The sequence below is a fragment of the Psammomys obesus genome, unplaced genomic scaffold, assembly GCF_907164565.1.
Source record: "Psammomys obesus unplaced genomic scaffold, mPsaObe1.curated_primary_1811, whole genome shotgun sequence".
Classification (NCBI taxonomy): Eukaryota; Metazoa; Chordata; class Mammalia; order Rodentia; family Muridae; genus Psammomys; species Psammomys obesus.
Window position 1 is genome coordinate 13,754,319 of NW_026589732.1, and position 26,509 is coordinate 13,780,827.

Genomic DNA, 26,509 nt, shown 5'->3' on the forward strand with positions numbered 1-26,509 from the left:
ATTAACAGGGGCTAAGCTGCCATATCGGTGCTGGGAAGCAAACTCAGGTCCTCTGCAAGAGCAGCCAGTGCTCTTGTAACTACCGAGTGTCTCTCCAGCTCCTATCTTTTTAATCTTACCACAAAACAAAACACTGGATGTTATTAAAAATAAAAAAGGGACTAAATCAGGCAATTTCTCATTTATATTAAAAGACACCAGACAGTTTTAAAAAGGGTAGAATTAATATTTTATTGTCATTTATAATCAGATGGCAGTTGGGTATAGACTCTCCACACTTCATAGTTATTATTTTTTTTTTTTTTCAAATTAAAAAAGTTACAAGTTTAAACAGCTGGTTACATTTTTCAGGGCCTGATTAGGCAAATTCAGTAATTGTGGCTTCAAGCTTTTCCTTGTTAGCGCCAGAGAATTCACCCACCTGTTAAGAGACAAAACAGACATTAGCAGTGTCATTATTTTGTACAGACGCTATAATCAGGGAAAGAACAACAACAAAAAAGAGATTTTACTTAAACTTTCTTCAGTAAGTTTTCTAAAAACAAGAGACAAAGCTAATGGCAAAAATAAATTTAGAGAGGATCCAAAGGGCTTCCAGTGCAATTCTCCCAACCATAAATACCTCTTGATAAGAACAGGCCGGCCAACATGAACGGTGGTATGCTGTGTGGTATTGAATGAAGTAGCTGCGGAGACCTAGTGACTGGTCTTTAAAAGAGACTAACTTTCAATTAGGCACCGCATTATGTGTTAAGGTCCAGGAAGGACGACACTGTTCAGTTCTCCTGAGACAAGGTTTGTTCCTGGGCCTCAGCCTCCCAAGCACTGAGATTACAGTGTCACAGCAGCCTTATCTTCTTGAATGTAAAAAGCGGTGACAAAGCTCTTGTGCAGAGGTCACGTCAATGCTCTCTGACTGTACACTATACATTCTTTTGCTGAAGTGTTACATCTGGTTTTTAGTTGAGATGTGGCAACTTTACTATGCATTTGAGGCTAAAACCTTGCAGCAGTCATCTTGCTTGGCTCCGTAAGCTCTGGAATACAAGCATGCAACATACCCGAGGCTTTATACAGTAATGAGAGGTGAAGTCGCATCACCCATCTGAGTGACTTCAGTTATTTCTGTGTTTACATTATTTTGCCAACTTGGTTATTTTTATTTTTTATTATTTTTTTAAAGACAGAATTTTTCTATGTAGTCTTGGCTGTCCTAAACTCAGAGACTCATCTGTGTCTGCCTCTGCCGAGTGCTGGGATTAAAGGTCTGTGCCGCTATACCCAGCTCTGGTGGTGTTCTTGAAGTCAATTATACATACCTTTTGGCCCTTTTTATAAAACTGGAAAGTTGGCATGCATTTGACTTCACAGTCTGCAGCAACATCCTAGGGTGCAGGAGAAGGTGGTCAGTGAGATAGGGTGAAAATAAGAATGTGATCATTAAACACAGATGGAAAATTCCAAAAACCAGGCTTCTCTATTATATACCCCAAACCTCAGCCTTAGAACCTTCGAGCACCATCATTACATCAGCAACAGAAAAGCCCACCAGTTTGCATCCTCACTTATAAACCTGTACTAAATATCATCAACCTCCACGGTCAGGCACGAACAAAAGAAATGTTCCTAGGATCAGTTAATGCAGCAGCCATTTACCATGCTGTTTAATTTGATTAGTTCTTGAACAGCTTAGAGTCAAGAGGAAATGACACACTCCTCTGCTCCTCAGAATTAGCAGGTCTTGGTTTGCTAGGTTTTTCCAATTTTATTAAGGGAGCAGGGCATACACAAGTGATGACTGTAAGGGCTGGACAGTTATTTGTTGTTTCTGGGGCTGGAAGCTAATGCTTTACACACATGGAGGCAAACATTCCAAACTCTCTGGATAGGATCGTGCCACATTACCAAGGCTGGCCTGTGAAAGAAAGAAAGAGAGAGAGAGAGAGAGAGAGAGAGAGAGAGAGAGAGAGAGAATGACTATTCCTAAGGTTTATTGTAGATAAAAGGGGAACATATCCTGAGGCAGAAACATCTGAGAGAATCCAGAGAAAGACTGAGTCAGGCCATGTGAAGACAAGAGGGAGGAGACAGCCAAGAGACCAAGAGGCCAGGAGGGTAAAGGATAGACAAAAAAAGGACCACGTAACCAAAATGGCTGGATTATATAGGGCATGGTAGCTGGGAAAAGGGCAGCTAGTTGCTGGACTGGAGAAGTTTAGGATGGGGGTAGGATATGCCAGCCTTCCCCTGTAACAGGAACTGAGAACCTGACAGCCAGGTCTCTGCTCTGACGTTTGTCTCTGGCTGAGACCTACCAGCCTCTATTCACAACCCTGCCTCAGTTTCCTGAGTGCTGGGATCACAGATGTGCACACCATGCTGAGCTCAGGGCCACATACTGAATTACAACCCAGAAGTTACCCTTAGCCACGCAGGATGGCACACACCTGTAAGCTGAGCTCTCAGGAAGTAGAGTCAGGGGCACGAGAAGTTCAAGGCCATCCTCACCCACTTTAAGTCCAGACTGGGGCTATAAGACCCTGTCTCCAAAATAAGCAAACAAATACGTAAGTCACTGGAAAAGGGTGTCTTAATGAGATAGATTTTTAAGTGTCTATGTTCATACAACTTATTTTTAAAACTGCAACTACAACTCCATATACTAAATTTTTAAAGTATTAGGAATTTTCTTATGCGGTCTGGAGAGATGGCTCAGCAGTTAGAAGTACTGGCTGCTCTTGCAGAGGACCAATACACATTGTGGTTCACAACCATCTATAGCTCTAGTTCCAGGGGATCCGATGTCCTCTTCTGTTCTCCACAGCAGCAAGCACATCTTCAGTGCACATGCAAGCTTGTATGCAAAACACTTATATATAAAATGGATATATCTTGACAACAACAACAACAAAAATCCAGTTTTTGTTTTTTTTTTTGTTTTGTTTTTTCCATATTGCTGTGTCAAAGTGACTTCTTAAAGGTGGCGGGTAGTTTATTTCACAATTTAATTCCTCTTCCTGGACTTTCAGATCATTTCCAATTTATGCAAGCATACTTGTGAATATATACATATATTTTGGGTTTTGAAATATAAAATGGAACTGCTGGGTTGCAGAAAGAAAATTCTACAATCTGCTCCATGAAGAAAAGGTGGGTGTTACCCAATCTTTACTATCTTATCACTCATTCACCTCAACGCACACCTTTCTTTACAAAATACATGCTATAGGCACTCCCCGCCATCCCACATCTGGAGAGATGGACTTTCCTGTAAGAAATAGTTATGCACCCCACTTTTTTTTTTTTTAACTACCCCACAGTAGCCACTATATGAACACATTACGTGTGTTCTGGCTAGTTTTATGTCAACTTATCATAAGCTATTGTCATCTGCAGTAGAGAAACTGCCAGTTAAGATCTGGCTGCAGACAAGCCTGTAGGGCATTTTCTCATTCAGCAACTGATACGGGAGGCACGCTGTGGGTGGCTCCACCCAGGCACGTGCTGTAAGAAAGCCGTGTTCCTTCATGGTCTCTGCATCACCTTCAGTCTCTAGCTCCCTAACCTTGACTTTCCTGTGATGTACTGTGACCTGGAAGTGTGAGCAAAACACACCCTTTCCTCCCCAAGTTATTTTTGGTCGTGTTCATCACAGATAAAGAAACCCAAGCTAAGGCTGTGTAAATACACACACACACACACACACACACACACACACACACACACACACACAGTGTCAGATTCCCTAGAACTGGACTTTCAGCAAGCTACCTGATGTGGGTGCTCTAAGTGCTCCTAACCAGAGTCACCTCTCCAGCGCCAAGTAACCCAGACCTCAAGCAATTCATCTGACATGGAAATGGTGGTTTTTCCTCATGTACTTTCAGTCCTCACATACAAATATCCCGCACACTGATCTGCTCCTCCCACTCATCAACCCTACAAACAGAACTCTTGACTGTGCTTCAGTCTCATGACTCTCAGGCCGTCAAGCCCTCCAGGCCTGCTCAGCCAGGGAAGATTTCATACACCCCATGTATCAAGGCCTCAGCTCTGCAGTATCTTTGCTCAGCAGTGAAAGAGAAAAGCTGGTTTACAGCACCTATTATTCCTTTATTTCCTACAGGTTTTATCTTCTAATATATGTAGGAATAGAGAACAAGGTAGAACAGCAACAGCTTAACTCTAAATGGCTAATCATTAACATATGGTTAAATAGTGTTCGTTTAAAACAATGTTTTAATTAATGTAGTAGCTAATATATATTTGTACAGAACTTTACTAATGTTTTTCCCCGGACCCCCTTCTTTTTAAAAAAAACTGTCCTAAGACTTTCCTGTCTGTACTATTTCAAAGCATTACCATAAATTCCCCCAAATACACCAGCTCCAAACTGGGTTAAATTAAAATTTGGGAATACTAAGGTTTTAACCATGCCAAGTCAATATCCATGAACACAACCTCATTGCCATCTATTAAAGTTTTTTTTTTATAGGCTTCAGTAAAGCCTGGTGACAGTTCTCTCATCATTCTAGGTCTCTATTCTGCCCACGTAATGCTCTATGGGTTGCAATGCCTATTCCTTTTGCTTTAAGAACCTCACTCTGTGGTCTGGGCTAGCTCCAGACGTTTAAGGACCCTCCTCCCGTGTGCTGTGAGTGTGTGTGCAGGTGTGAGCCACCGCATTCTCATATACACCATTCTTGATCCGGGGTTTCTTTCATTGTCTCCTCCCTAAGACCTGGGGTCATACCCCTACTTCCTGCTCTTTAAAAAATTACAAAACACTTATATTCAGGAAAAAAAAAAATCACATTTTGGCAGTGTTCAAAAGTGGGTGTTAAAACCCACTCACAGTTACTGTGTAATTATCTAACGGGGTCAACTGATCTAAGTCAAGGGTAAATTTCTCCTGGCTAAATAACCACATAGCGGCTGTTCTCAACCTTCCTATTGCTGCGTCCCTTCGATACAGTTCCTCATGTTGCAGTAACCCCCGATCAGCTACTGTGAAATGTTTCCTGGTGGTCTTGGGTGACGTGACCCATGACTCACAGAACTGCTGCCATATATGAAGAGGGTGGGAACAGAGTACAATGGACAGACTAAGTTCATGAAAACAGGCTATGAACTTCTTTATTCCCAAAAGCAAGCTGTACTCTCATTTTCCTCCCTAACTCTAGATACTATGAGAAGAATCACTTCCCTTAGCCATTCAACAAAGACTAATGACAAAAAAGATGTTGTGACTGAGGATCCCTTGGTCATAATGCTTGGGCCCAAGTGTGTTTCAGCGTTTCTAGATTTCATAGGAGTTGCAGACTTTTTACTGTTCTGTCCACGATGGCAGCATTGAAGCTGTTTGACTTTCAGAGCACTTTGGATGTTGGATGCTCGCTACCATGTTTCACCAAGGGTTTGGGAGCCAGGCCGGCCAAAGGCTTCATAATTATGGTCTTGCTCAATCTGGATAACCACCTTATTTGTGATGCTGGACAACACTGCTAATTAGAAGATGAAAGCAAGGCACACGAAAGTAACCAGAGCAAGCCCCCACTGTTAAAAAAAGGGATCGGCAGCCAGGAGCACAGGCATAGGACCCATTCCTTCTTACCACTGTAAGCTTGGAGGAAGGCAACCAAAGACGACCATGCGAACGCCGAGGAGAGGAAGCAGACTGAGAGTGTAGAATGAAAGGGCTGAATGGAGATGGTGGCATGAGAAGGAAGTGAAGCTTGTGACAGGGATTCAGTCACGTAGGAAGGACGGGCCAGGGAGGGGAGACAGCACAAGTGAAGAGAGGCCAGGAAGCGTGCGGAGAAAAAGCATGCTGGGGATGATGCGAGCCGGGTGTTTGAAGAGGACTGCTGCACATCTCACGTGACCAGCCAGAACTTTTAACAAGCCAACGGTCAGGTACAGAGATCTGATTCTAGACAGAGCAGTAGGTGGAGGAAGATGAGAGATCAGCATAAAGCAGGCCGCCCACAGAGCCAGTATTGGAGTCCAGTCTAGTACTTTTGCTGCCACCTCATTCTCTACTTCCTTCTGCCCCAAAGGGCAAGTAAAAGTACTCAAGCATGCAAGCCTTTAGGGCCTGGTGCTCCATCCCAAGCAGGCTTTTCCAGCCCAGCAGCCCTCGAGAGGCAAGGTCATATGCTAAGTACCTGGTCTGCCCTTTATAGGGTGAGTTATGGAGGCAGAGGCTAAGAGCCAAGGGCAGTGGAACCATGCTGCCTCATTTAAAACACTTGCTCTACCAGGGCCTATGCAACTCCAAGGGCAACTTCTCTGTTTCAGCTTTCCCATCGCTAAAACAGGGCCAGTACCGCTATGGGGGCTAGAGGGCTACAGATATCAGTATGTGGGAAAATACACAGAACAGACCTGAGTGTGTAACAAACAAGAACCTGTCCAATAAAACCAGGACTTAAATTTCCCCTCAAGTACTCCCAGCTCTCTAACACACTGCGGCTCGCTTGTTGTAATGTCTGGGCTTTCTCACTGATTCAAACCAAGCAGAAGAATAATAATGAGAATATTCTACAAGACAAGTTCAGAGTATCTCAAAAGTGTCCTCACAATTTCATGATGCCACCCACTCTGTTAGAGCCACAGTTAACTTCTATCCACTGAGCATCTCAGAATACAGGCCTGTGCAACACAGAGGCCTCCACCCTGAGAGCTAGCGTTCAGATGGTCACTTTAGAATGTGCCACACGCACCTCCTAGTATCTAGGATTAAACCCACACACATGCCCCACTCTTCCCAAATAGAACTTCTTAGAGTCCCACTTCTAGCATTACTCAACACTTAGAGGAACAAGGCAGCCTCCCGAGGGCCGGCCACTAGGAGAGGAGTGGCAGCACCAGATTCTCCCCGAGTACCTGGCAGTCATCCACGTCCACTTCAAGGAACACCACGCTGGCATACTTTTCAGAGAGGGACTGGAAAATTTAAAACAAACCAAGAGAGTTATAACTGAGTAACGACAGTCAACATAGCTATGCTTTTTCAAAGGAAATATAAGAGATAAAATATTTATTCACTTTTATTTTATGCATATGGATGTCTTGCCTACATGCCTGTTTGTGCACCATGTGTTTGCCTGGTGCCTACAGAGGCCACAAGAGGGTGCCGAATGCCCTGGAACTAGGGTTATAGGAGGTTGTGACCCTCCATTTGGGTACTGGGAACCAAACGAAGGTCCCCTGGAAGAGCAGCCAGTGCTCTTAACCACTGAGGCATCTCTCCAGATCTAAGCACTAATTAAAGATTTTTAAAAATTATTTAAGAGTCCTTACTGTTGTGTTATTACTGTATGTGTGTGCACGTGCCACATACAGCACATACATGCACGTGGAAGCCAGAGGGCAAGTTTTGGGAGTTGGTTCTCCCTTTCCAGCGTGGGTTTTGAGATCACACTCGGGATATCAGGCTTGCATGGCAAGCCATAAGCTCCTTTTTCCACTGAGCACCCTCACCAGCCAGGTCTAAAAATTCGATCAATATAAGAGACTAGGTAAGCACCAGGGACACAGCGGTCTACGAGTCAAATTTTCCCAAGGATAAAATAATTTGGTACTGTCATTTCTAGGCCTGAATTTCACCCTGGGCCTTGGTGTCAAATGGGGAGAGGAGAGAACAAAAACCCAAAATTACTTAGGACCACAAAACTTCCCAAAGTTGTCTTCAATGAACTATATTATGAAAGTTGTTATGCTACTGCTTTTTGGCTAATGACACGGGAAAACAAAGCAAACCCCTCACACACCCATTCACCATCAATCCTTTCCTCTCAGTCTATGGCCACGAGCCAGCCTCTAAGCCCATACATAGCTCTCATACTCACATGAAAGAAGGGCTTGATCATTTTGCAAGGTCCACACCACGTGGCAGAAAAGTCCACAACTACAAGCTTGTCTCCTGCAGCGGCCAGGGCCTCCTGAAAAGCTTCCTGAGGAGAAAGACACGCCTGCATTATATCCTGTCACTTTCCACAAGAGGGCTTCGCTGGGTGTGACCATGCCTTTAAATCCAGCGCTCACTGGGCAGGCTTAGGTAAGCAGATCTCTTGGTGGTGGTGGCCAACCTGGTCTCCACTGGCCAGTTTCAGGCTAGCCAGTGAGGAAGCCCTCTTATGCCGGCAAAAAGATCCAAGCAAACACAAAAACGAGCAACAAACAGATGTTAAGTACAAACCAGAGGTTCTGCTTAGGGACTACTTTTTATCCAAAGCAACCAGATAACGCGGCTTGAAGGAATTCTTGCACAGGGTTGGTGCTGTTACACTCGATAAGATAAAAGGAGATATAATGAGGAGAGTGTCCTGGTGTCCAGGAATAACTTATCAAATTCTGTGAACTGACTAATCTGGGTGGAGGGATGATGTGTGGACACAGGGCATTGCACACATTAGGCAAGGGCTCTACCTTAGCGCTCCAGCCTTAGCACTCAAAACCAAAAAGGGAAAATGGGCGTTTGTGATGTTTTCACTTCTGACACTGGATTCTTAGGGGTTGGTGAAAGGAACCTAAAAATCAAAGAAGCTTCACCAGACACAGTTAAGCAATGGAAAAGTCACAAGTTACTTAACCAAAGGGGAAATAAAGGCAACACATTTGCTTAACATGGGCAAAATCCTTGATGCCATGGCACAGCCCAGGAGAGCAAGCTCTTACTCTGGAGGTCACTGCTAGCGTAACATTTCGTGTGTGTGTGTGTGTGTGTGTGTGTGTGTGTGTGTGTGTTTGTGTGTGCGCGCACGTGCGTGAACGAGAGTCCCCTGGAAGAAGATGCACTCTTAACAAGCTCTCCAGCCCCTTCCGTGTACCTTAAACAGGGTTTCTAGAGTTGGAACCACACTGCTTATCAACCTTTGACTTTTGCCCTTTATTTTCAGTCCCTCAAGAAGGAATTATTTTTTTTGTTTTGCTTAAGTAACACTTATCACATGAAATCCTCAGCAAAAGTGAAAAAAAAAAAATCCCTCACCACTAAACTCCTTGAATTATTTACTAAAAGCCTTGATACTGTAACCGTAGGAACCTAACACTGGAGTTACCAGGGACTCACGCAAACCACCGTTAGTCACTTAGTGATGACCAAAATGCAAACTGGGGCAACAAAGATGAATAAAAACATAAACAGCCATACGTGAAGCCAACATGTCCTTCAGGGAAAAAAAGTTGGTCAAATTAGTTATCAAAAACTAAGACAAACTAAGGATCACATTACATCTGGTTCAACAAAGCAAACAAATGCAAATATATAAAACATACATACACATGCACACTCAAAACAAAAACCTATTGAGTTTTCATGGCACATAGTTACTTTACCCAAAAACTTTTTTTGTAACTAATGTTTTTGTCTGGATGTATTTATGTCCATCACTTGTGTGCCTGGTGCCTTCAGAGGCTGGAAGAGGGTATCAGATGCCCTGGAACTGGAGTTACAACTACAGGACAGCATTCAGGTGCTAGAAATTGAACCCCCTCATCCTCTGCAAGACCACCAGGTGCTCTTATCCAAGGAGCCATCTTTTCAGCCTTGGGTAGTTACCTTTTAGGTTTTTCATTTCTATCTCATGCTTTTCAGGAAAAATAATCCCGTGTCATTTCTGGGAACAGAATGGCTACAAAGACTTGTAGAGCTGTCTAGTGTTCCAGGCCCATCGATCCCATGCCAGGGTGTGAGCAGCACTGAGTGGGACCGCAGCGGAGAGTTCCCCAAACTACCACCGGTTGTTGCAGGTAAATTTCATAACCCCCCACCACGTGATGAGCAGACGCCACACTACCTATTCTCTACTGCAAGACCCTGGTTCAGCAGGCTGCTCTGCTGACACCCGGATCTGGAACATGGCTGACCCCCAGCAATAAAAAGTTGACGAGATTACATGGAAAGCATGACGAACTGCATTTCTGAAGCAGCTACAAGTCAAATTCAAGCAAAATCTTTAAAATTCTGACAAAGCGGCTGGCAGCTCTAACTGGCTCACAACCCCAATTTCTGGCTTCATGGAACTGTAGTTACAGGGATGTGCAAACTTCACCGATGAGTTCTCCTCAAGTGTGTGAACTTGCGTGAAGTACTGGCTTGAGTATTCAAAATTATCTACTAAGGAGCAAATCACAATTTTTAGCTACAGAAACTAATAAACACTACTGATGAATGTCTCCACCACCGACACCAATAATTGGAGACAAAAAAAAACCACAGCCAGAGTAGAAAGGAGCAGATGCTACTATTCCTCTTCTCAAACACACCTAGCTCAGGGGCTGGCAAGATGGCTCAGCAGATTAAAAGGTGCTTGCAACCAAGACTCAGGAACTGAGTTCAATACCCATGACCCACTGCTAGAAGTGAACCAACCCTCCCAAGTTGTCCTCTGACCTCCACAAGTATACATGAATATTAACCAAAAGAGAAAGCCCCAAACAACAAAACCATACCCAGGCCAAAGGTAATAATACAAAATGGTCTTTGCTTTTTCAGACAAGTTCTCACTCTGTAGCCCAAGCCTGTGGTGATCCTCCAGTCTCAGCCTCCTGAATGATAGTGATTAGAGGCATGAACCAACAGCCTGGTCTAACAGTGGCCTATGAAGAACCCAGCAAAGTGCCTTGCATATAGTTCAATAAATAGTTTCATTTTTAAAAATAAATAAAGGAAGCCAACTGTTGATTTCTTCATTACACTGTCGCCCATCGTTCCGCTCCTGTTAGACCCCAGAGGACCTTAACTAACCAGAGTCCTCCGAAGCACAGAAGCACCATATGGCTAAAACAACCAACTGAAGCCCATCAGATGAGACTTCGTTAACCTCTGACTCAGGGCGACTCGGATCAGGGTTTTTGGGGCCCAAGCTTTTTATGACTAACTGGTTTCCTGTCACCAATGTAAAGCCTTCCTACTGGAATGGCAAAGGTCCCAAAAGTAGCACAGTTTAAACAGGCAAGGACCCTGTGAGTGGATTCTGAGCAAACTGACGTGAGACCCAATCAGGTGCTCAAAACTGGAGGGCACAGACCTTTCTCCCACCGGCTCCCCTAGGGCAAGGTTGAACTTGTGAGACAGTCTTTCGAAAGTCAATTCCCACCCACTCCCCTTTCACTTTCCATTTAACAAATATTCTCCAAGTGGTTACAGTGTAACAGGCTCTGGGATTCCCAACCTCCAGGATATTTTGATTCTCAGTAACTTTCAAATATGGTAACAGTTTTTCCCCTGGGTATTTTTTCCCCCGGGTATTTTTTTCCCCCCAAAGGGCAGAACCAGGACTTTGTACTGGACTACTCCCAGGGGAGAGCCCTGGATTCCAGGAAAGCCCACTGACCGTGGGTAAATCACTGAAACCTTAGGCAGCGAGGCCCCTGGGCCCAGACATTGGAGACTGAGTCATTCCAAAGCCAGCGCTGCCGGAAACACGCCCTGCGCCGCAGGAGGAGGAGTCTCGCGGGCGCGGCCTGGACCTCTTTTCCAGGCAGTCACCTGGGGTCTCCAACCGGCACCTGGCCCCGTAAACCGACCTCTCACGCGTCCTCTGGGCGGCGGGCCACCGATGGAGGCAAACCCCGGCCTAGCCCCGCGGCACAGCACACCCGCGCGGTCTAAGACACCGGCTACCCACCTTCTTCCAGAGACCCCCGAATGCCGATTCAGACGGGTCACCGGAGGACCCCCTTCCATCATTTTACCTCCTCCAGATTTGGGCTGGCAGGAAGGAGAGTGCGAGAGATTGCAGCTCGGAGGACCCAGGTGCTGCCCAAGCGTGCACCTCCAGTATCGGGCGTAGCAGGGTCTGCCCGCTCCCTCCCCCAGGGCGTGCTCCACAGCCCAAGGCGCACACAGGCCCAGGGCTGGACCGCAGAGAGAGCGAGGGCGTCCTCTCGGCAAGGCCGGGTGAGCGCGGCGCCCGGGCACGCGTACCTTACTCTCGATCAGCTTCACCATTTTGGCTGTCGCGGGGAGGGAACCACAGGAGTTTCTGCAGAATCCGATGGAAACGGATCCGATGCGCCGAGCGGAGATTGCAACTGAGCGCGGCGCCCGCCTTCTCTTTATAGAGACTGGGAGGAGCGCGGCGAGGCGGGGCGGACGGGCACGCGCGGCGGAGACGCGCTCCCTAGCCTCCCGCGCCGGCCGAGGCGCCTCCGCAAGCCACGCCCAGACCACGCCCCCACGGGCGGAGCGGTTTCCAGAGGACGCAGCCAGAGCCCACTACTTGAGCAGCTCCGGAACTGCCGTTGTGCTGGCCCGGCTCCCGGCTCCGCCCTCTACGCTGTCGAGCGAGGACCTCGGCTTACGGGGGGTGGAGCTAGCGCAGGCGCCTAGAGCAGCTTCGGGATCTCCGGGCTCCCCGACGCCGCCCTGCGCTCACCGGGTGGAAGTCGTGCGTCCGGCTACCCCAAGGGCGCTTTCTCTGCGCACTGTAAGGGGTGGTAGGCCGCGGTCCCCTCTCACGACGTAGAGTCCCTCTGGAATCACATTGGCCACGCCCTAAACAGACCGAAGTCAGATACTTCTATACTGGGGCTGGGGACAACTCGAGCAGAAATGTAGCCTTTGACCAGGGCGGCCATGCTGCGGTTCTCCTCAAAGTGCTGAGTAACGATGACTAGGAAGTGTCTCAGTGCGCGCCCTCGCCTCCTTTAAGAATATTGCTTTTGACACTTCTCCCCCCTCTCCTTCCTATTCTTTAACTTTCGCAGGTGGACCTGCTGCTGCAGAGGGATAGAGCCCTTTAGTTTCCTTGTTTTGTGCCCCGTATAAATGCAGGCATGATGGAGATCAAATGGTCCCCCTCCCAGCTCGTCTTGAAGGATTTAAGGGCTTGAAAACCGACGAGGACATCGCTTGGCACATAAGGAAACGCTCAATAAATGATTCTAATTATAGTCATCGTGAAGGCTAATTAATCTTGCGTGGGGCCATGTATTTACAGTGACAGTATACACGGATTGAGGAGATTCTTCTGTCTTGGGAGACGCCAGGAAGAGTGTCAGTGATAACTGGGGTGATGTGCAGGAGGACCGGGCGTGGTGGAAGCTAAGACATTGTTAAGGAGGCATTGTGCAGCCCGAAGGCCAGTGTGCAGCTGTATGTGCAGGTGAAGAAGCTGGGACGGAGACTGGACAGAGCCGACATGCTGGGAGGGACTTGCCAAGCCTGCCTTTTCAAAGCAGAGCATGTTTAGATAAATCTGCAACATCCACTGGAGGTCACTTTTCTGGCTACCCTACCCGTTTCCCTAGTTCAAAACAAGGAGAAAACAACCAGAACTTTTGAACTACTTGTGCGAAATCTTTAGAGGGGGGGAGGAACGCGAGTAATGAGTGAGGATGCAGACATGAGGGAGCGTTCTGAACATAGCCCCGGACTGAGGGTGGATACTGCCCTGAAGGCAGTAGCCTTCCTTAAGAGGACAGTTGAGGCACTGGTCTTTTCAGTCCAGCTACATTCCAGGTTCTTGCCTATTTCGTAGTTAGTAAATCTGTCTAGCAAGGATACCAGATCACTGACTGTCGACCTGGGAGGGTCCCGTCCGTATCCGACCCTCAGATGTCCGCTGATTCTGTTGAGGGAAGTCCTGACTCCCTGGCACCTGTACGTTGAGGATGTTGCAAATAGAATGAGGATCTGGGAGGCCAGACTGAGTTAACAGTCTCACCTCTGCCTGTCTCTCCCACCTGCATCCCCGCTTAAGAAGCTGTCTTACTCTGGGCCAGTTTACTTAGCTTTTCTGTGCTCTAGTTTCCCCTGTGAAGTGGAAACATACACCTTACACCTAAGGTTTGAGCTGCAGGACTCAAGTCCTGACAGCTCTGCTTGCTGCTCAGCACCACAAGAGCTGACTGCAGGTTCTTACAGTGAGTGACACCTGTCTGAGTTGAGGGTAGAGAGTTGGGGTGCCTGGGGAAACTATAAAACAGGTGTTAGTCTTTGAGTAATCAGGAAGTTTGAAAAAAAGAAAAAGAAAACAAACCAGGAAAAGCCACAGATGCTGAAACACGAATCTCAGAGGAAAAGGGCTATTTTCCTCACTAAGGGTGGAAGAAAAAGTGAACTGGACCTAGCCTTAAATAAAATCCTTGTGTACAAGGGAGTGATCCTTAGAATTCCAGTGGTAAGGAAGTGATATTCTGTTTGGACAGTGGTGTGCAGAGGAATTCCATGGGAGCCCAGAAATGGAGGATCCATTTGTACAGAGCAGTACTGGGACAAGAGGAAAGGAAGATGGAAAGACCTTTGAGGAACTGACTCCATCTACTGATCAGTACTCCTATTTACAAAGAGATCTACCTTAAACTGACTTAGTAGAAACTCATTGTCAGGGTAATAAAGTCATAGTGTCACCATCTCACTCCTTGTCCTTGTCTGATGGGATGTCTGTCTCAGTCAAAGGCTAGATTGAGGCTTGGATTCTGCTAGCCCAGTTTCTCTGCAGGAAAAAAAAAATCCCCACTCTCCCTGGTTCCTGCAAATGTCCAAGGAACTTCCCTTGCTTGACTAGGGTTGGAGGAATCAGCCTTGCTTTCGTCGTTGGATCAGGAGTAGAGGAAATCCAGGAAATACAAGAGGAAGGGGTTTACCAATACGGGCTTTACCAATCAAAAGAATCTTTTCATGTGATCAAGAAGAGTAGAAGTGGGGCATGATGACAAGCTTGCTTCAGGTTTCTGTGTCACACCATCTGAGACTCCATGTGGGGATGGAGATCTAGGTCTGCTCTGTCCTGACCCTGACTCTACTTTAAAGAAAATGGAGCCGTAGGGCTTCTCTGGAGTAGGTGTTTCTCAGAGCACTTATCTATTTCTTTGATCACTGATCATTGTGAGAGACAAAATTATATTTTAAGTTTAAGTTACTGTTACAAAAATGTCTTTAACTGGTAAGCCCCTTGCCCGAGGACAGATACTTCCTGAAATGCTGGAGGCTGTAGTTCATGGGAGATAAAGAGGCATTACGTTTCATTTCCCTCACCTAAACAAGCTTGTTTTGACTCAGCTGAACCGGATATGCTTGATTACATGTAGGAGGGAGCATGCGGGCAGGAAATAGATCAGGATGTATGACTGCTCCTGATTGGATGTAGGTGGAAGATACACAGGCAGGAAATACATCAGGATATATGCTTCCTCCTGATTGGACCTGTTGGGAAATATGGTGGCCTATGGGTTTGCCTTTATAAACCTCTGCAAAATGTGACTCCTTGTCATATTCTGGGAAGCTTGGAATGGTTCTGGCCAGAATCCATCATCCTGGCCAGTATTTAATTAAAACTTGCTTCAGATTTTGGCTTCAGATTTAGGGAACTGGTCTTTCACTTGTGATTCGCACGTTGAATAGCATAGCAAGGGAGCCCTCAGCCACTCTGAGATAGATTAGATAGACTTGGAGAAGCGTGCATTTTTTTTTTTTGCAGGGGGGACAGGTGGTTTTTTTTTTTGTTTTTTTTTCTGTCCTGGACTCACTTTGTAAACCGTTCTGGCCTCTAACTCACAGTGATTTGCCTATCTCCACCTCCCAAGTGCTGGGACTACAAGCATGTGCTACAACAGCCAGTATAAGTTAAATTTAAAAACGTGTCAAGCAGGACAGTTGAGATGAAAGTGTATGTAAAGTGACATAAACTGAATCAGAACAGGGTTAGAAGGAAAAGGAACAAATAATCACTGATGCCAGAAAGAGCTGAGTGTGTCTTGCTCTTCCTTTCAGGACCCTGAGGCTGCACACTTCCTGCTTAACGGGTCGGGGTGGGGGTGGGGGTTAAGGTTCAAGGAAGTGATTGTAAACTAAGCTCTCTTCTGGAAGAGAAGGATGCCAACACCGTTGTCAATCCCATTCATAGATCTTTGGCACTCCTCAGTACACCAGTGAAAACAAAACATGCTAGCTTAGAAACTATTTATGGTACTTTAAATGTTAAATATTTAGCTATTAAAAACTAATTTACATATAACATAGCATACATTCAGGACTAAATATTTTCTTTTTTCTTCTTTTTCCCTTTATTTCTCTCTTTCTTTCTTTTTTGTTTCTTCTTTTTTGTCTCTTCTTTTTCTCTTTCTTTCTTTCTTTTCTTTTCTTTCTTTTTTTTTTTTTTTTTTTTTTGACGTGGCCTTACTTTGCGCCCTGGCTAGCCGTGAGGACCAGGCTAGACTTAAATTTATAGAGCTCTGCCTACCTAAGTACTGGGATTAAAGGTGTGTGTTACTATGCCCAGCAATCCTAATTATTTTAAGGTAAAAAAAAAAAATCCCTTATGTATGCACCTGTACATAGATGTGTATATGCTGAGATCTACGTGATCAAAGGCCAGAACTGTGAGCGACAGCAGCTAACATGCATGTGTGTTCTCGAAGAATTCCTGGCAGTGGCTTAAAAATGGGCTTGGAAACTGTCCTAGTTTGAGGACAAACAGTAAGTATATTGACTTTATTATTTATCTGAAATTCAAAATAACCCAAGCATCCTGTACTTTTGCATCATACCTGTGAACTTCTTTCCTGGGTGTTCTATTGCTACTGGTGCTACTGCTCCTGGAGACTAGCCAGTACCTGCCTAGATAATTAGGTTCCTGGTCCCTATGTAAATAGGTTCCAAAATACCTACAATTAGCACAGGTGCATGTGATGAGAGAAGCCTGTGTCAAAAGCGCTTGCTCCAGGTTTAATGGAGACAAGTTCCTGGTAGTATCTTCAGCATAGCTAGAGGATATCGGCTTCTGTCTGCTACTAAGTCCTTAAATTTTCCAAACACGGAGGCAGAGTCATCAGGAGGCTCAGATACCTGTGGCACTAGGGAGCCAATGTCTATCTCACTGTCTCTTCATCATGTTCCTCATCTTTGCTATTGTGTGGATGCTGGTGAGTTGGAGATCAGGTGTGGTTCATATAATCTCTTTGCAGGTGACTCTACAAGCCCAGATTCAACTGAGGTTATTTCAGGATTAAGCATGTGACTCCTTCTGGGCCAATGAGAGGAGAGTAAAGTTTGCTTTTGCCTCAGGGGTCTGGAAAAGTTAACGTTATTCCTGAGACCTACACTGACCTTGCTGGTGTGTGTGTGTTTGTGGAGGGGGTGGGGGGATGGCAAGGGGGTGGTGACTGGCAAGATGGCTGAGCAGATAAGGGCACAGTGCTATTTAGTCCTGATTATCGAGTTGGAACCTTGGGAAACCACATGGTAAAGAGAACCAATTCCTGCAAGTTGTCTTTTGACTTCCACACTTGCACCATGACATGATTGCACGCTTGTTCTCACACACACACACACACACACACACACACACACACACACACACACACCAAACAACCAAATAAATAACAGGTCCTGGAGAGATGACTTAGCAGTTGAGAGCACTTCCTGCTCTTCCAGAGGACCCCCAAGTTGAGTTCCCAGCACCCACATTATGTGGTTCACAAGTGTCTGTAACTCCAGCTCCAGGGACTCCAACACCTTTTTCAGACTTTCACAGGCATCTTTATACATATGGCATGCACACATACATAAATAAAAATAAATCTAAAATATAAATTAATAAAATTTAAAAAATGATCTTGGAGGGCTGGAGAGATGGCTCAGAGGTTAAAAGCACTGTCTCTTCCAGAAATCCTGAGTTCAATTCCCAGCAACCACATGGTGGCTGACAACATCTGTGATGCGATCTGGTGCCCTCTTCTGGTGTGAAGGCATCCATGCAGACAGACTATTATATAGGTAATAAATGAATCTTAAAAAAAAATTATCTTGGAGACAGGTGTGGTGGCACATGCCTTTAATCCCAGTACTCAGGGAGGCAGAGGCAGGTGGACCGCTGTGAGTTCAAGGCCAGCCTGGTCTACAAAGTGAGGCCAGGACAGCCAAGTCTACACAGAGAAACCCTGTCTTGAAAAACAAAACAAACAAAGAAAAGATCTTGGTGTTGGAATATAACATGGTGATAGAGGACTTGTGTAGCATTCTTAAGGCTCTGTATTTGATAACTAGTGCATTCACACACACACTGAGGGAGGAGACATGACTGCTCTCATCTTCATTATCTTCCAGATAGGTGAATCCAAGAGATCCTTCAGACATCTTGTTTCTAGCCTCAGATAAAGAACATAGAAAACAAGGGCAGAAGACATCTGGGACATCACTGAGGATGGACTACTGGTAATGTTCTCAGAAGCCTTATGCCCGAATGCAAAGACTTTTGTTTGGCTTCAAGTTGTTTATTTGGTTAGTTTCAAGTTGGGTGTTCTGATAGTTACATCCAAAAGCAACCCAGCTGAGAAAAGGGCTCATGATTATGGGAAACACCTTTATAAACTCATCATTTATTAAAATTGGAAAGTTTAGCATAAAGTGTTTCAGTTGAATTAGAAAACATTGCTATTATGAAATTGTGAGGTGAAGATTACTATTTAAATTAATGCAACACAAACAACCAGAAAGCTGTTTTAATAGGCCAGGGGAAGAGACAGTTTATAATTACTGCCAGATTCTTTTTTTTTTGCATGGATGCTGGGTGGGGGGGATGAAACAATCATGAGGATGTAAGTATTCTCTGAGGAGAGAAGGATATTTAAATTTCTGGGCAGGCTCACAGCATGAACATAAACAATATTTTAGAAAATGTTGCCCTCTTTCTTCATGTGGTGGTGGACAGCTGCTGCCCAGGCCTTCTCCTCCTCCTCCTCCTCCTCTTCTACTTCACCTCTCCTTTTCTTCCTTCTCCTCCTCCTCCTCCTCCTCTTCCTCTTCTTCTTCTTCTCCTATCCTTTTCTCCTTCTCCTTCTCCTCCTCCTCCTTCTTGCAGGGGTGGGGTGTGGAGACAGCATCCTGTTTCTTTGTGTCACTCTCCTTTACCTTGTGCCCTGTACTCCTGTAGCTCCCAGCCATATCTGATCTCCTCCCTGACACTAACTCCCAAAGGTGGGAATGTGTCTTCAAGCCACTCCAGCTCTCACAAGAACTCAGATCTTTAGGGAAATGATGCAAGAGGGATGTTTTTCTTAGAGTCATTCCTACTGGGACCTTCTGTGTGTCACTTGAGGGATCCAGAGATTGTCTTTTTTGAAGCTTGGATCTAGGGGCTCTCCAGCAGCTTTGCTGAGGGTACTGCTGTGTTTCAACTATTACGGCTTAGGTGTCTTGGGGGATAAAAGCTTGGTTCTCTGTGTAGTGTTGGGAGGAGGCATAAGTAACTATAGCATGATATAAATTTGTTTATAGCCCTAAGCTATCCTATAATCAATTAGAAAAAGTTTATTGGAAATAAAACATATTTTGCTAATATGTTTAACACATAAATAACATTTACTACTTACAGGGCATTGCTAGTTTACCCATTGTCATCTTCTGGTGTGTCATTCCTCCAGGTTTTGTTTGAAATTTATTTTTATTTTATGTGTATGTTTCACTTGCATGTATATATATATGTGAATCCTGTGTGTGACTGGTGACTAGGAAAGGCAGAAGAGGGGGCATATTCCTTGGAACTGGGTTATAGATAGCTGTGAGCTGCTGTTTGGGTCTTCTGCAAGAACAAGTGCTCTTAACCATTGAGCCGTCTTTCAAGTTCTCAGTCACAAGGCTGGTGAACGACAGAGATTTGATTGAGACTGTTATTCTCTGAATAAGATGATACAGGTGCAGCAGAACCGAGTGTCAGGAACAAGGTGACTGAACAGGGTGGCCAAAAGTCCCTGGGTTCATTTTTCTTTCTTCCTTTCATCCTTCCTTTCTCTTTCTTTTTTTCTTTCTGAGTCCAATGAGAGCTGCTTAGAATTCCCAAGGGGAAAATGCTCATCTTATTAGTTAACAAGTGTGAACTGTGCCCAAACACCTGTGATTTCTTTTACTGTTGCTAAGTGATCTGTGAGTATCCTTGGACCAATAAATTATTGAAATTTATGCTGAGCATAATTAATTGTATAATTTCAGCTTCTAGAATTTTTCTCATTAAAATTGCCTCATCATGTTGGAGGCATTTAAAAGGCTGAGAGGGAAAAGGGGGAGTAGTCAATTATACCCTTATTTATAGTTGACTCTGCTGTGACTCATATCTTCCATAGTGTGAATTCTCTCAACCCATTATTATCAACTCTATTAAATACATTTGGAATTAGGCACTTGATCGTTCAACTCCAGGTGCTGAGCTCCTACTTGGTATCAAGCAGTGTTCTGGGCTCTGGGGACGTGACAGTGAATAGGCAGGTAAAACTCTTTGCCTTCATGACACTGACATTGCAGTGGGGCATTAGTGCCTTAGTTTGATTAGATGGCTATTATTTTATGATATACAATATGTATTATAATCGAGAACATCATTGGTTCCATGAAGTACAGGTATGGCATCTCCGTTTTATAGATGAGAAAACTGAGGCACAACAGCGCGAAATAACTTGCCCCAAATCCTACAACCAGAAACAGCCAAGACTTAGTTTTGAACAGTACAGTTCCAGAGCCTATACACTCACTCGTTGTATTTTATTTCCTCTCTCTTTAGATGTGGCTGGTTGAGGGATGTCATCACAGCTTAAGTCACTGCTGCACGGCTGAAAAGCTTGGGTCTGTGCAGGCTCCTGATTGGTTCCATCACTGTAGAGAAAGAGTTTGTCTGGAGGCTGTGCTGACCACCAGAGAGAGAGCACTGCATCAAGCAAGCACTGCCTGCCCAAGGTGACAATGTCTTCTTGGAGACAATGAGTATTTCAGAGGAACGACCTGTTCACTCCTTATGTGCTGAGGTTCTTACTGTCACAACAAAATATGATATACTGTATTTCAGAAAGTGGATGGCGACCTATTTGCCAATCCTAAATTCTCTGAAGTTACACTATGTCTTATAAAATTGTTATAATTGCTGTCAGTCAGGACGTGTTTGTGCTAGCATGAGTGCTTGATGATGATGTACTTGATCACAGCTGGAGAAACCCCAGGACCTCACATGTGATAGGAAAATGCTGTACCATGGAGCTGCCTTCCAGCCCTTGCTCATATTTCAGTTGAATTATAAACACTGTTGATAACTACATTTGCTGGTTTGTTTTTTGGTTATGATGTTTGCCTGGTTCTTGTCTGTTGATGTCTGCTGCAAAGATCATTTTTCAGAATGGAGTACATGTGGCATGAAAGAGAGAGAGGGCAAAGAGGTAGCTGGGCGTACAATCACATGTAGCTGTGTGGTCTTGGTAGAAACTGTTGCCTTCATCCTGAAATAATGAAGCTTCCCTGAAGTTTAACTCTTCTTACTCTTACCCCCATCTGAAACTATTCCCAAAGGCTAATTCATACTCTGTGGACAGCCAATCATTTTGTGGAGAGACTCTGACGGGCATCTAACTACTTTTAAGGTACCGTTAGTTCACCATACTGCTACCATGTCTGTCTTGAAATATGACAACATTTACCCATAGGGAAGATACCGTTAAAACTCAATTTAGACCTGAGTCTCAGGTTTGTAAACCACTATGCATAAAGGCATAGCTGAAACAAACCCACAGCTCTATATGTAAGCACATTATGCAGCCAAGGCTGATTACAAACACAGGATCTTTCTTGATGCATGCAAAGTAGCAAGATAGGCTCTGCATTTACATCTCAGATTTAGTTACTTCAAAGACGTTCATTTCCCCACATCTTACATTCCTAAAATTAGGATTTCACCGTTGAAAGGCCTGACAGCCTTTCTTTGGCTGCATCTTTCTCTTTTATTGGTATGTGATGACAACTGTAGAGCTGTTAGTGTTTTAAATACAGTGATGTGGAGTGAACAAGAGCCAAACTTCTAGAAGCTGAGGCTAAGATACATTAGGATTTTATACTTGTTCATTTTCTGTGACAGTAATGAGATACCTGAGGCTAGGTACCTTATTGAGAAAAGAGGTTTATTTGGCTCACACTTCTGGGGAAGGCTTCATGGTGGCTAGTCTCCTAATGGCATACTCACTTGCAGGAGGGAGCGATCCCATGGTGAGACAGGACACCAGTTTTTGGGAAATGGATGCTCAGCTTCTTGTTCAGTGTCCACAAAATACAGCTGCTTGGAAGAAACAGAATCATTGATTATGGTGAATCTCAGAGGAGGGAATGCATCGTGCCACTGTGTGATTTGTGGGTCCGGTGTGCTCAGGCTGCTGCTAAAGACGGGCATTAGAACCTATGACATTCACCAAGGATAAAGAGCTATTTTGATAGGGGTGCAGCAGCTCTGGCTTCTGGAAAAATTCACAGTTCTAGATTCTATCCTGAATCTAGGATTCAGAGCAAGGCACAGAGGCACAACCTTCGTCCTTTGTCCACCCTCTTAGCACCCATTTCCCTCTCAGTGTACTCTTTTTTTATCTGATTTCAAGTAACTTTTCCTACCGCTCCCCTCAAGAAACTTAACTTTAAAGAGAAGTTGGAGATTTAGTATAGCACATGGATTTGCCTTTGACAGACTACTGGGAGGAACAAGTGTCGATCATAAAGAAATAGATACTTATGCGCTTAGTGCATTGAAAAACATTTGCTCAAATGGTGTCATGTGGATAAGCTTATCATAAAAGCTGTACACACCAATGGTCAAATAAGGAAACCACAGAAACATGCTGGGGAAGTGTAAGTTTGCTCACCCTGCTGCCAGACCCACCTGGGCAACACCCTCAGTAATGGCTTCTCATCTCACATCCTGATTTTAGAATTTCATTCTTTCACATTTATGTGTGTGTATGTGTGTGTAAGAGAGAGAGAGGACAACTTGTGAGAGTCAGTTCTCTCCTACCAGATGAGTTTGAGTTGAACTCAGATGGTCAGTCTTGGTGGCGAGTGCCTTTACCTGCTGAACTATCTCACCAGCCCTATTTAGGAACTTTTTAGCGAAGAGACAGGGCCTAAGTGGATGACCTTCTCAGGCTCTACCAATGATCTGAACTAGGATGATGCAGTAATTGTAGTGTATGTATTTTCCCCACTGCTCTCATAACTGTGAATGCCACCAACAGTCACCAAAGCCTGTCTGGCCCTTTTCAGTTGCTAAGCCTTGTAAAGGGAGATGGAGTGGCCTTGCTGGTTAATAAGATAAATCTCAATCTTTGCAGACTTACCCAGATGAGCTTGACTCAGTATTGAACTAACATAGACTAAACACTAACCTGATTAAAGAAGCAAGCTAACCAAGCATACCTTCATAGAGTGATACTCAGTGTTAAGACCCTGGCTCAGTGTGAGTCTGTCACAGAGAATTGTCCACAGCTGCTGAGTCACAGGAGAGACTTTGGGGCAGGAACAATGTGGTTAGAAAAACAAGCAGCAGTAAGGACTTGGGTAGTTTTGAGTTAGGATAATTTACTACAGAAAGAAAAGTTGAATGACAGCTGCAGCTGAATTAGACTGGGAATGAATAAAGCCTTTGGCATGTTGAGTGTGCAATCAGTTCAGAGTGGATTAATGGGCATATGGAATTCTTCTCCAGGCAGCTCTGTGGAGCTACTCAGGTCGTTGTCTGTGTTGAGGACTCCCACTCCACAGGGTATCTCCTGGGAAATGTGTGAAGAGCTGATTTTACACCAAACTATTCTTTACTGTCTGAGTGACAACTTCATTTCTCTCTTACCGTACAGCTCATACTGATTATGCACGTGGTGATGGGTTTCACGGACATTTTCATACGTGTCACCTACCTTGTATTCACTGTCTACCTTTCTGTTCCTACTCTCTGTCATTCCCATCCATTCCCTCATCAAGCCTCTCTTCCACCTTCTTGTTCTATATCCACCCATTTATGAATCACATAACCCTATAAAATCCAGGATCCACAAATGAGGAAAAAAATGTGCTGTTTTTCTTTCTGAGACTGACTCATTTCATTTAATAGGATAATCTCCAGTTGTATCCACTTTTCTGCAAATGACATCATTTCTTTTATGGCTGAATAAAATTTCATAGTACACATATTGCAATATTCTCTTTTTCCATTCATTTGTTGATAGATGTCTTAGTTACTTTTCTACCACTGTGACCAAAGCAACTTATAGAAGAGTTTATTTGGAGCTTACCATCTCAGAGGGTTAGAGTCTGTGACCATGATGGCAGGAAACATTACAGCAGACAAGCAAGTATAGTGTTGGAGCAGTGCTGAGAGCTTACCTGTTGAGACAACAATCATGAGGCAGAGGGAGGGAGGGAAGGAGGAGAGAGAGAGAGGGAGGGAGGGAAAGAGGTAGAGAGAGACAGAAAGAAGATAGAGACAGACAGAGTCAGAGAGAGACAGACACACACACATACTCACACACACACACACACACACGAGAGAGAGAGAGAGAGAGAATATCAACTGAAATGGTGTGGGCTTTTGAAACCTGACAGTCTGCTTCCAGTGTCATACCTCCTCCAACAAGACCATTCTTTTTCTAATAAGGCCACATGCCACATCTCTTAATCCTTCCCAAACAGTTCCACCATCTGGGATCCAAGCATTAAAACATATGAGCCTTTGGAGGCCATTTTCATTCAAACCACTACAATGGAATCTAGGCTGACTCCATCGTTTACTCTTGTGAATAGTGCTGCAAATACCACGACTATGGATATCTCTTTGTGGTGTCCTGACTTGGAGTCCTTCAGATGTTTACCCAGGAGTGTCATAGCTGGGTCATATTTCTCAAATTTCTTATCTGCCCAAACAATCTGTTAATGACTCATAAGTGACAATATACAGGCATTTACAAATGTTAATTTTTTCCTCACACCTTACCATTCCATGGTTAAACATTGTCAACTTTATGATATGAAAAGCACTAAACTACTGGAAATTTTTTAAAACTTCAATTTCCCTGGGTGTCTACAGGATGACTATTCTTTATTGAACTATATAATGGAGGTTGTTGAAGAAAACAAAAGGGAGGGAGAGAGGGAGAAAGACTATCAAAAAAGAAAAAAGAAAAAAGAAAATTAATATGCTCAAAGACATTATCACATAAGAAAGACAGAAATGAGAACATGACTATCTTCATCAACCTCTCATGATAGCTCATGAACACTTGTTTTGGGCAAGTGCCAACCCCTAAACACTTCCTGTACACTCTCCCATTTAATATTCTCAATGAATTTTTGGGGGTATCTTTTGGAGTCTGGCTTAGAGATTAGAATACAGGCCTCCAAGCAGGTCCCCAGTTTGGCTGTGGCAGGGTCATCGGTGCACACTGAGGCCTGTCCATCTTCAGGGCATGTGGTTCTTCTAGGGTTGTACATTGCCTCCATGGCAAAGAGTCAAAGCCAAACAGTGACTGGTTGACAATTAAGTCAATAGAGACAGAATCCGTCACAGCATGGAGCAGATTTCGCCAGGACTGCTGCTGCTATTTATTTTGTCTTTGAACTGGGTATAAGTCTTACACTCATAATTTTGTCTGTGTAGGAGCAGTTTGTTGACATGCAAAGTGTCTAGAAACGATGCAGTGTGTGAATTGTTACTACATCATTGCTGAGGAACTAGATCAGTGGTTCTCAACCTATGGGTCGTGACCCCCTTGGGGGGTGTTAATGACACTTTCTTGGGATCGACTATCAGATATTCTTTCTAAACATCAGATATTTATGTTATGATTCATAACAGTAGCAAAATTACAGTTATGAAGTATCAACAAAATTAGTTTTATGCCTGGGGGTCATCACAACATGAGGAACTGTATTAAAGGGTTATAGCATTAGGAAGGTTGAGAACCAGTGCACTTGAAAGTAATGAAGACAACATTGAGCCTTCCTAAGGGGCCAGGCAGGTCTTGATTATGGAATATATTAAACTTGAGCCCATTATCTTTTCACTTTCCATTTCTGGCTGCCTTCTAGGTAGAAGTAGAAATGGATTCCTGATCATCCATGACATCCTATGGGAAATCATGTATGTAGTCTTTCACATGACCAACATTTACAAGGCTCTACTAAGTAGGTGATAATGTCTTAGGTTCTGGGTACACAGACATGGAAAGGCACAGCTTCAATTTTGGTTCCTGTCACTCTTTTCCCATGTTGGCTGTGTGTGTATGTTGGTGTGTGTGTTTCTACAAACTATTTGCATACATTTTCTTGAGGAAGATGCCAGAGGGCATGATTCCCTAGAACTGGAGTTATAGGTAGTTGTAAGCCAACAGTCATAGGTTCTGGGACTAGAACCCAAGTCCTCTGCAAGAGCAATTAAGTACTCTTAGTTGCTGAGCTGTTTCTAGCCTCACCCCCCATTCCCCATATTCAGGAAAGTGGTGTTTACCTCAGAACCACCTAAATTTTCCATATATCCCATGCTTTTACCTATAGATTCTGACTTGGGGTACCTGGAAAGGGCTGAGTGTGCCTTTTTATCAAACAAACAAGCCATGCTGAGGCTGCCAATTCTGAGTCCTTTGAGATTGTTGCTACCTGTCTATCATGCCTTACAAACGAGGCTCTCTCCCATTGCCTTTTAGACTTGACTCCTCAGCTCTGATCTCACAATACGCAGTAGATTGGATGGCACTGCTTACAACCGATTGC

At 44.4% G+C, this 26,509-nt stretch overlaps 1 protein-coding gene across 1 annotated transcript; it reads right to left on the minus strand.

Annotated features, from left to right (window-relative positions):
• Positions 1-205: 205 nt before the first annotated feature.
• On the minus strand, positions 206-12,084 carry LOC129675286 (thioredoxin). Its single transcript, XM_055605316.1, has 5 exons — positions 11,936-12,084; positions 7,854-7,958; positions 6,889-6,948; positions 1,320-1,385; positions 206-421 (listed from the first exon to the last, which is right to left on the minus strand). Exons 1-5 carry the CDS (start codon positions 11,957-11,959, stop codon positions 359-361), a joined length of 318 nt encoding a protein of 105 aa, XP_055461291.1. The 5' UTR covers positions 11,960-12,084; the 3' UTR covers positions 206-358.
• Positions 12,085-26,509: the final 14,425 nt, after the last annotated feature.

Excerpts from the sequence above, each read along its gene's own strand:
- LOC129675286 (XM_055605316.1), bottom strand. The coding sequence starts at position 11,959 with ATGGTGAAGCTGATCGAGAGTAAG. Across the intron at positions 6,949-7,853 it reads TGATCAAGCCCTTCTTTCAT|TCCCTCTCTGAAAAGTATGC; the intron begins GTGAGTATGAGA and ends TAAATTTTCCAG. Across the intron at positions 422-1,319 it reads TTTATAAAAAGGGCCAAAAG|GTGGGTGAATTCTCTGGCGC; the intron begins GTATGTATAATT and ends GTCTCTTAACAG.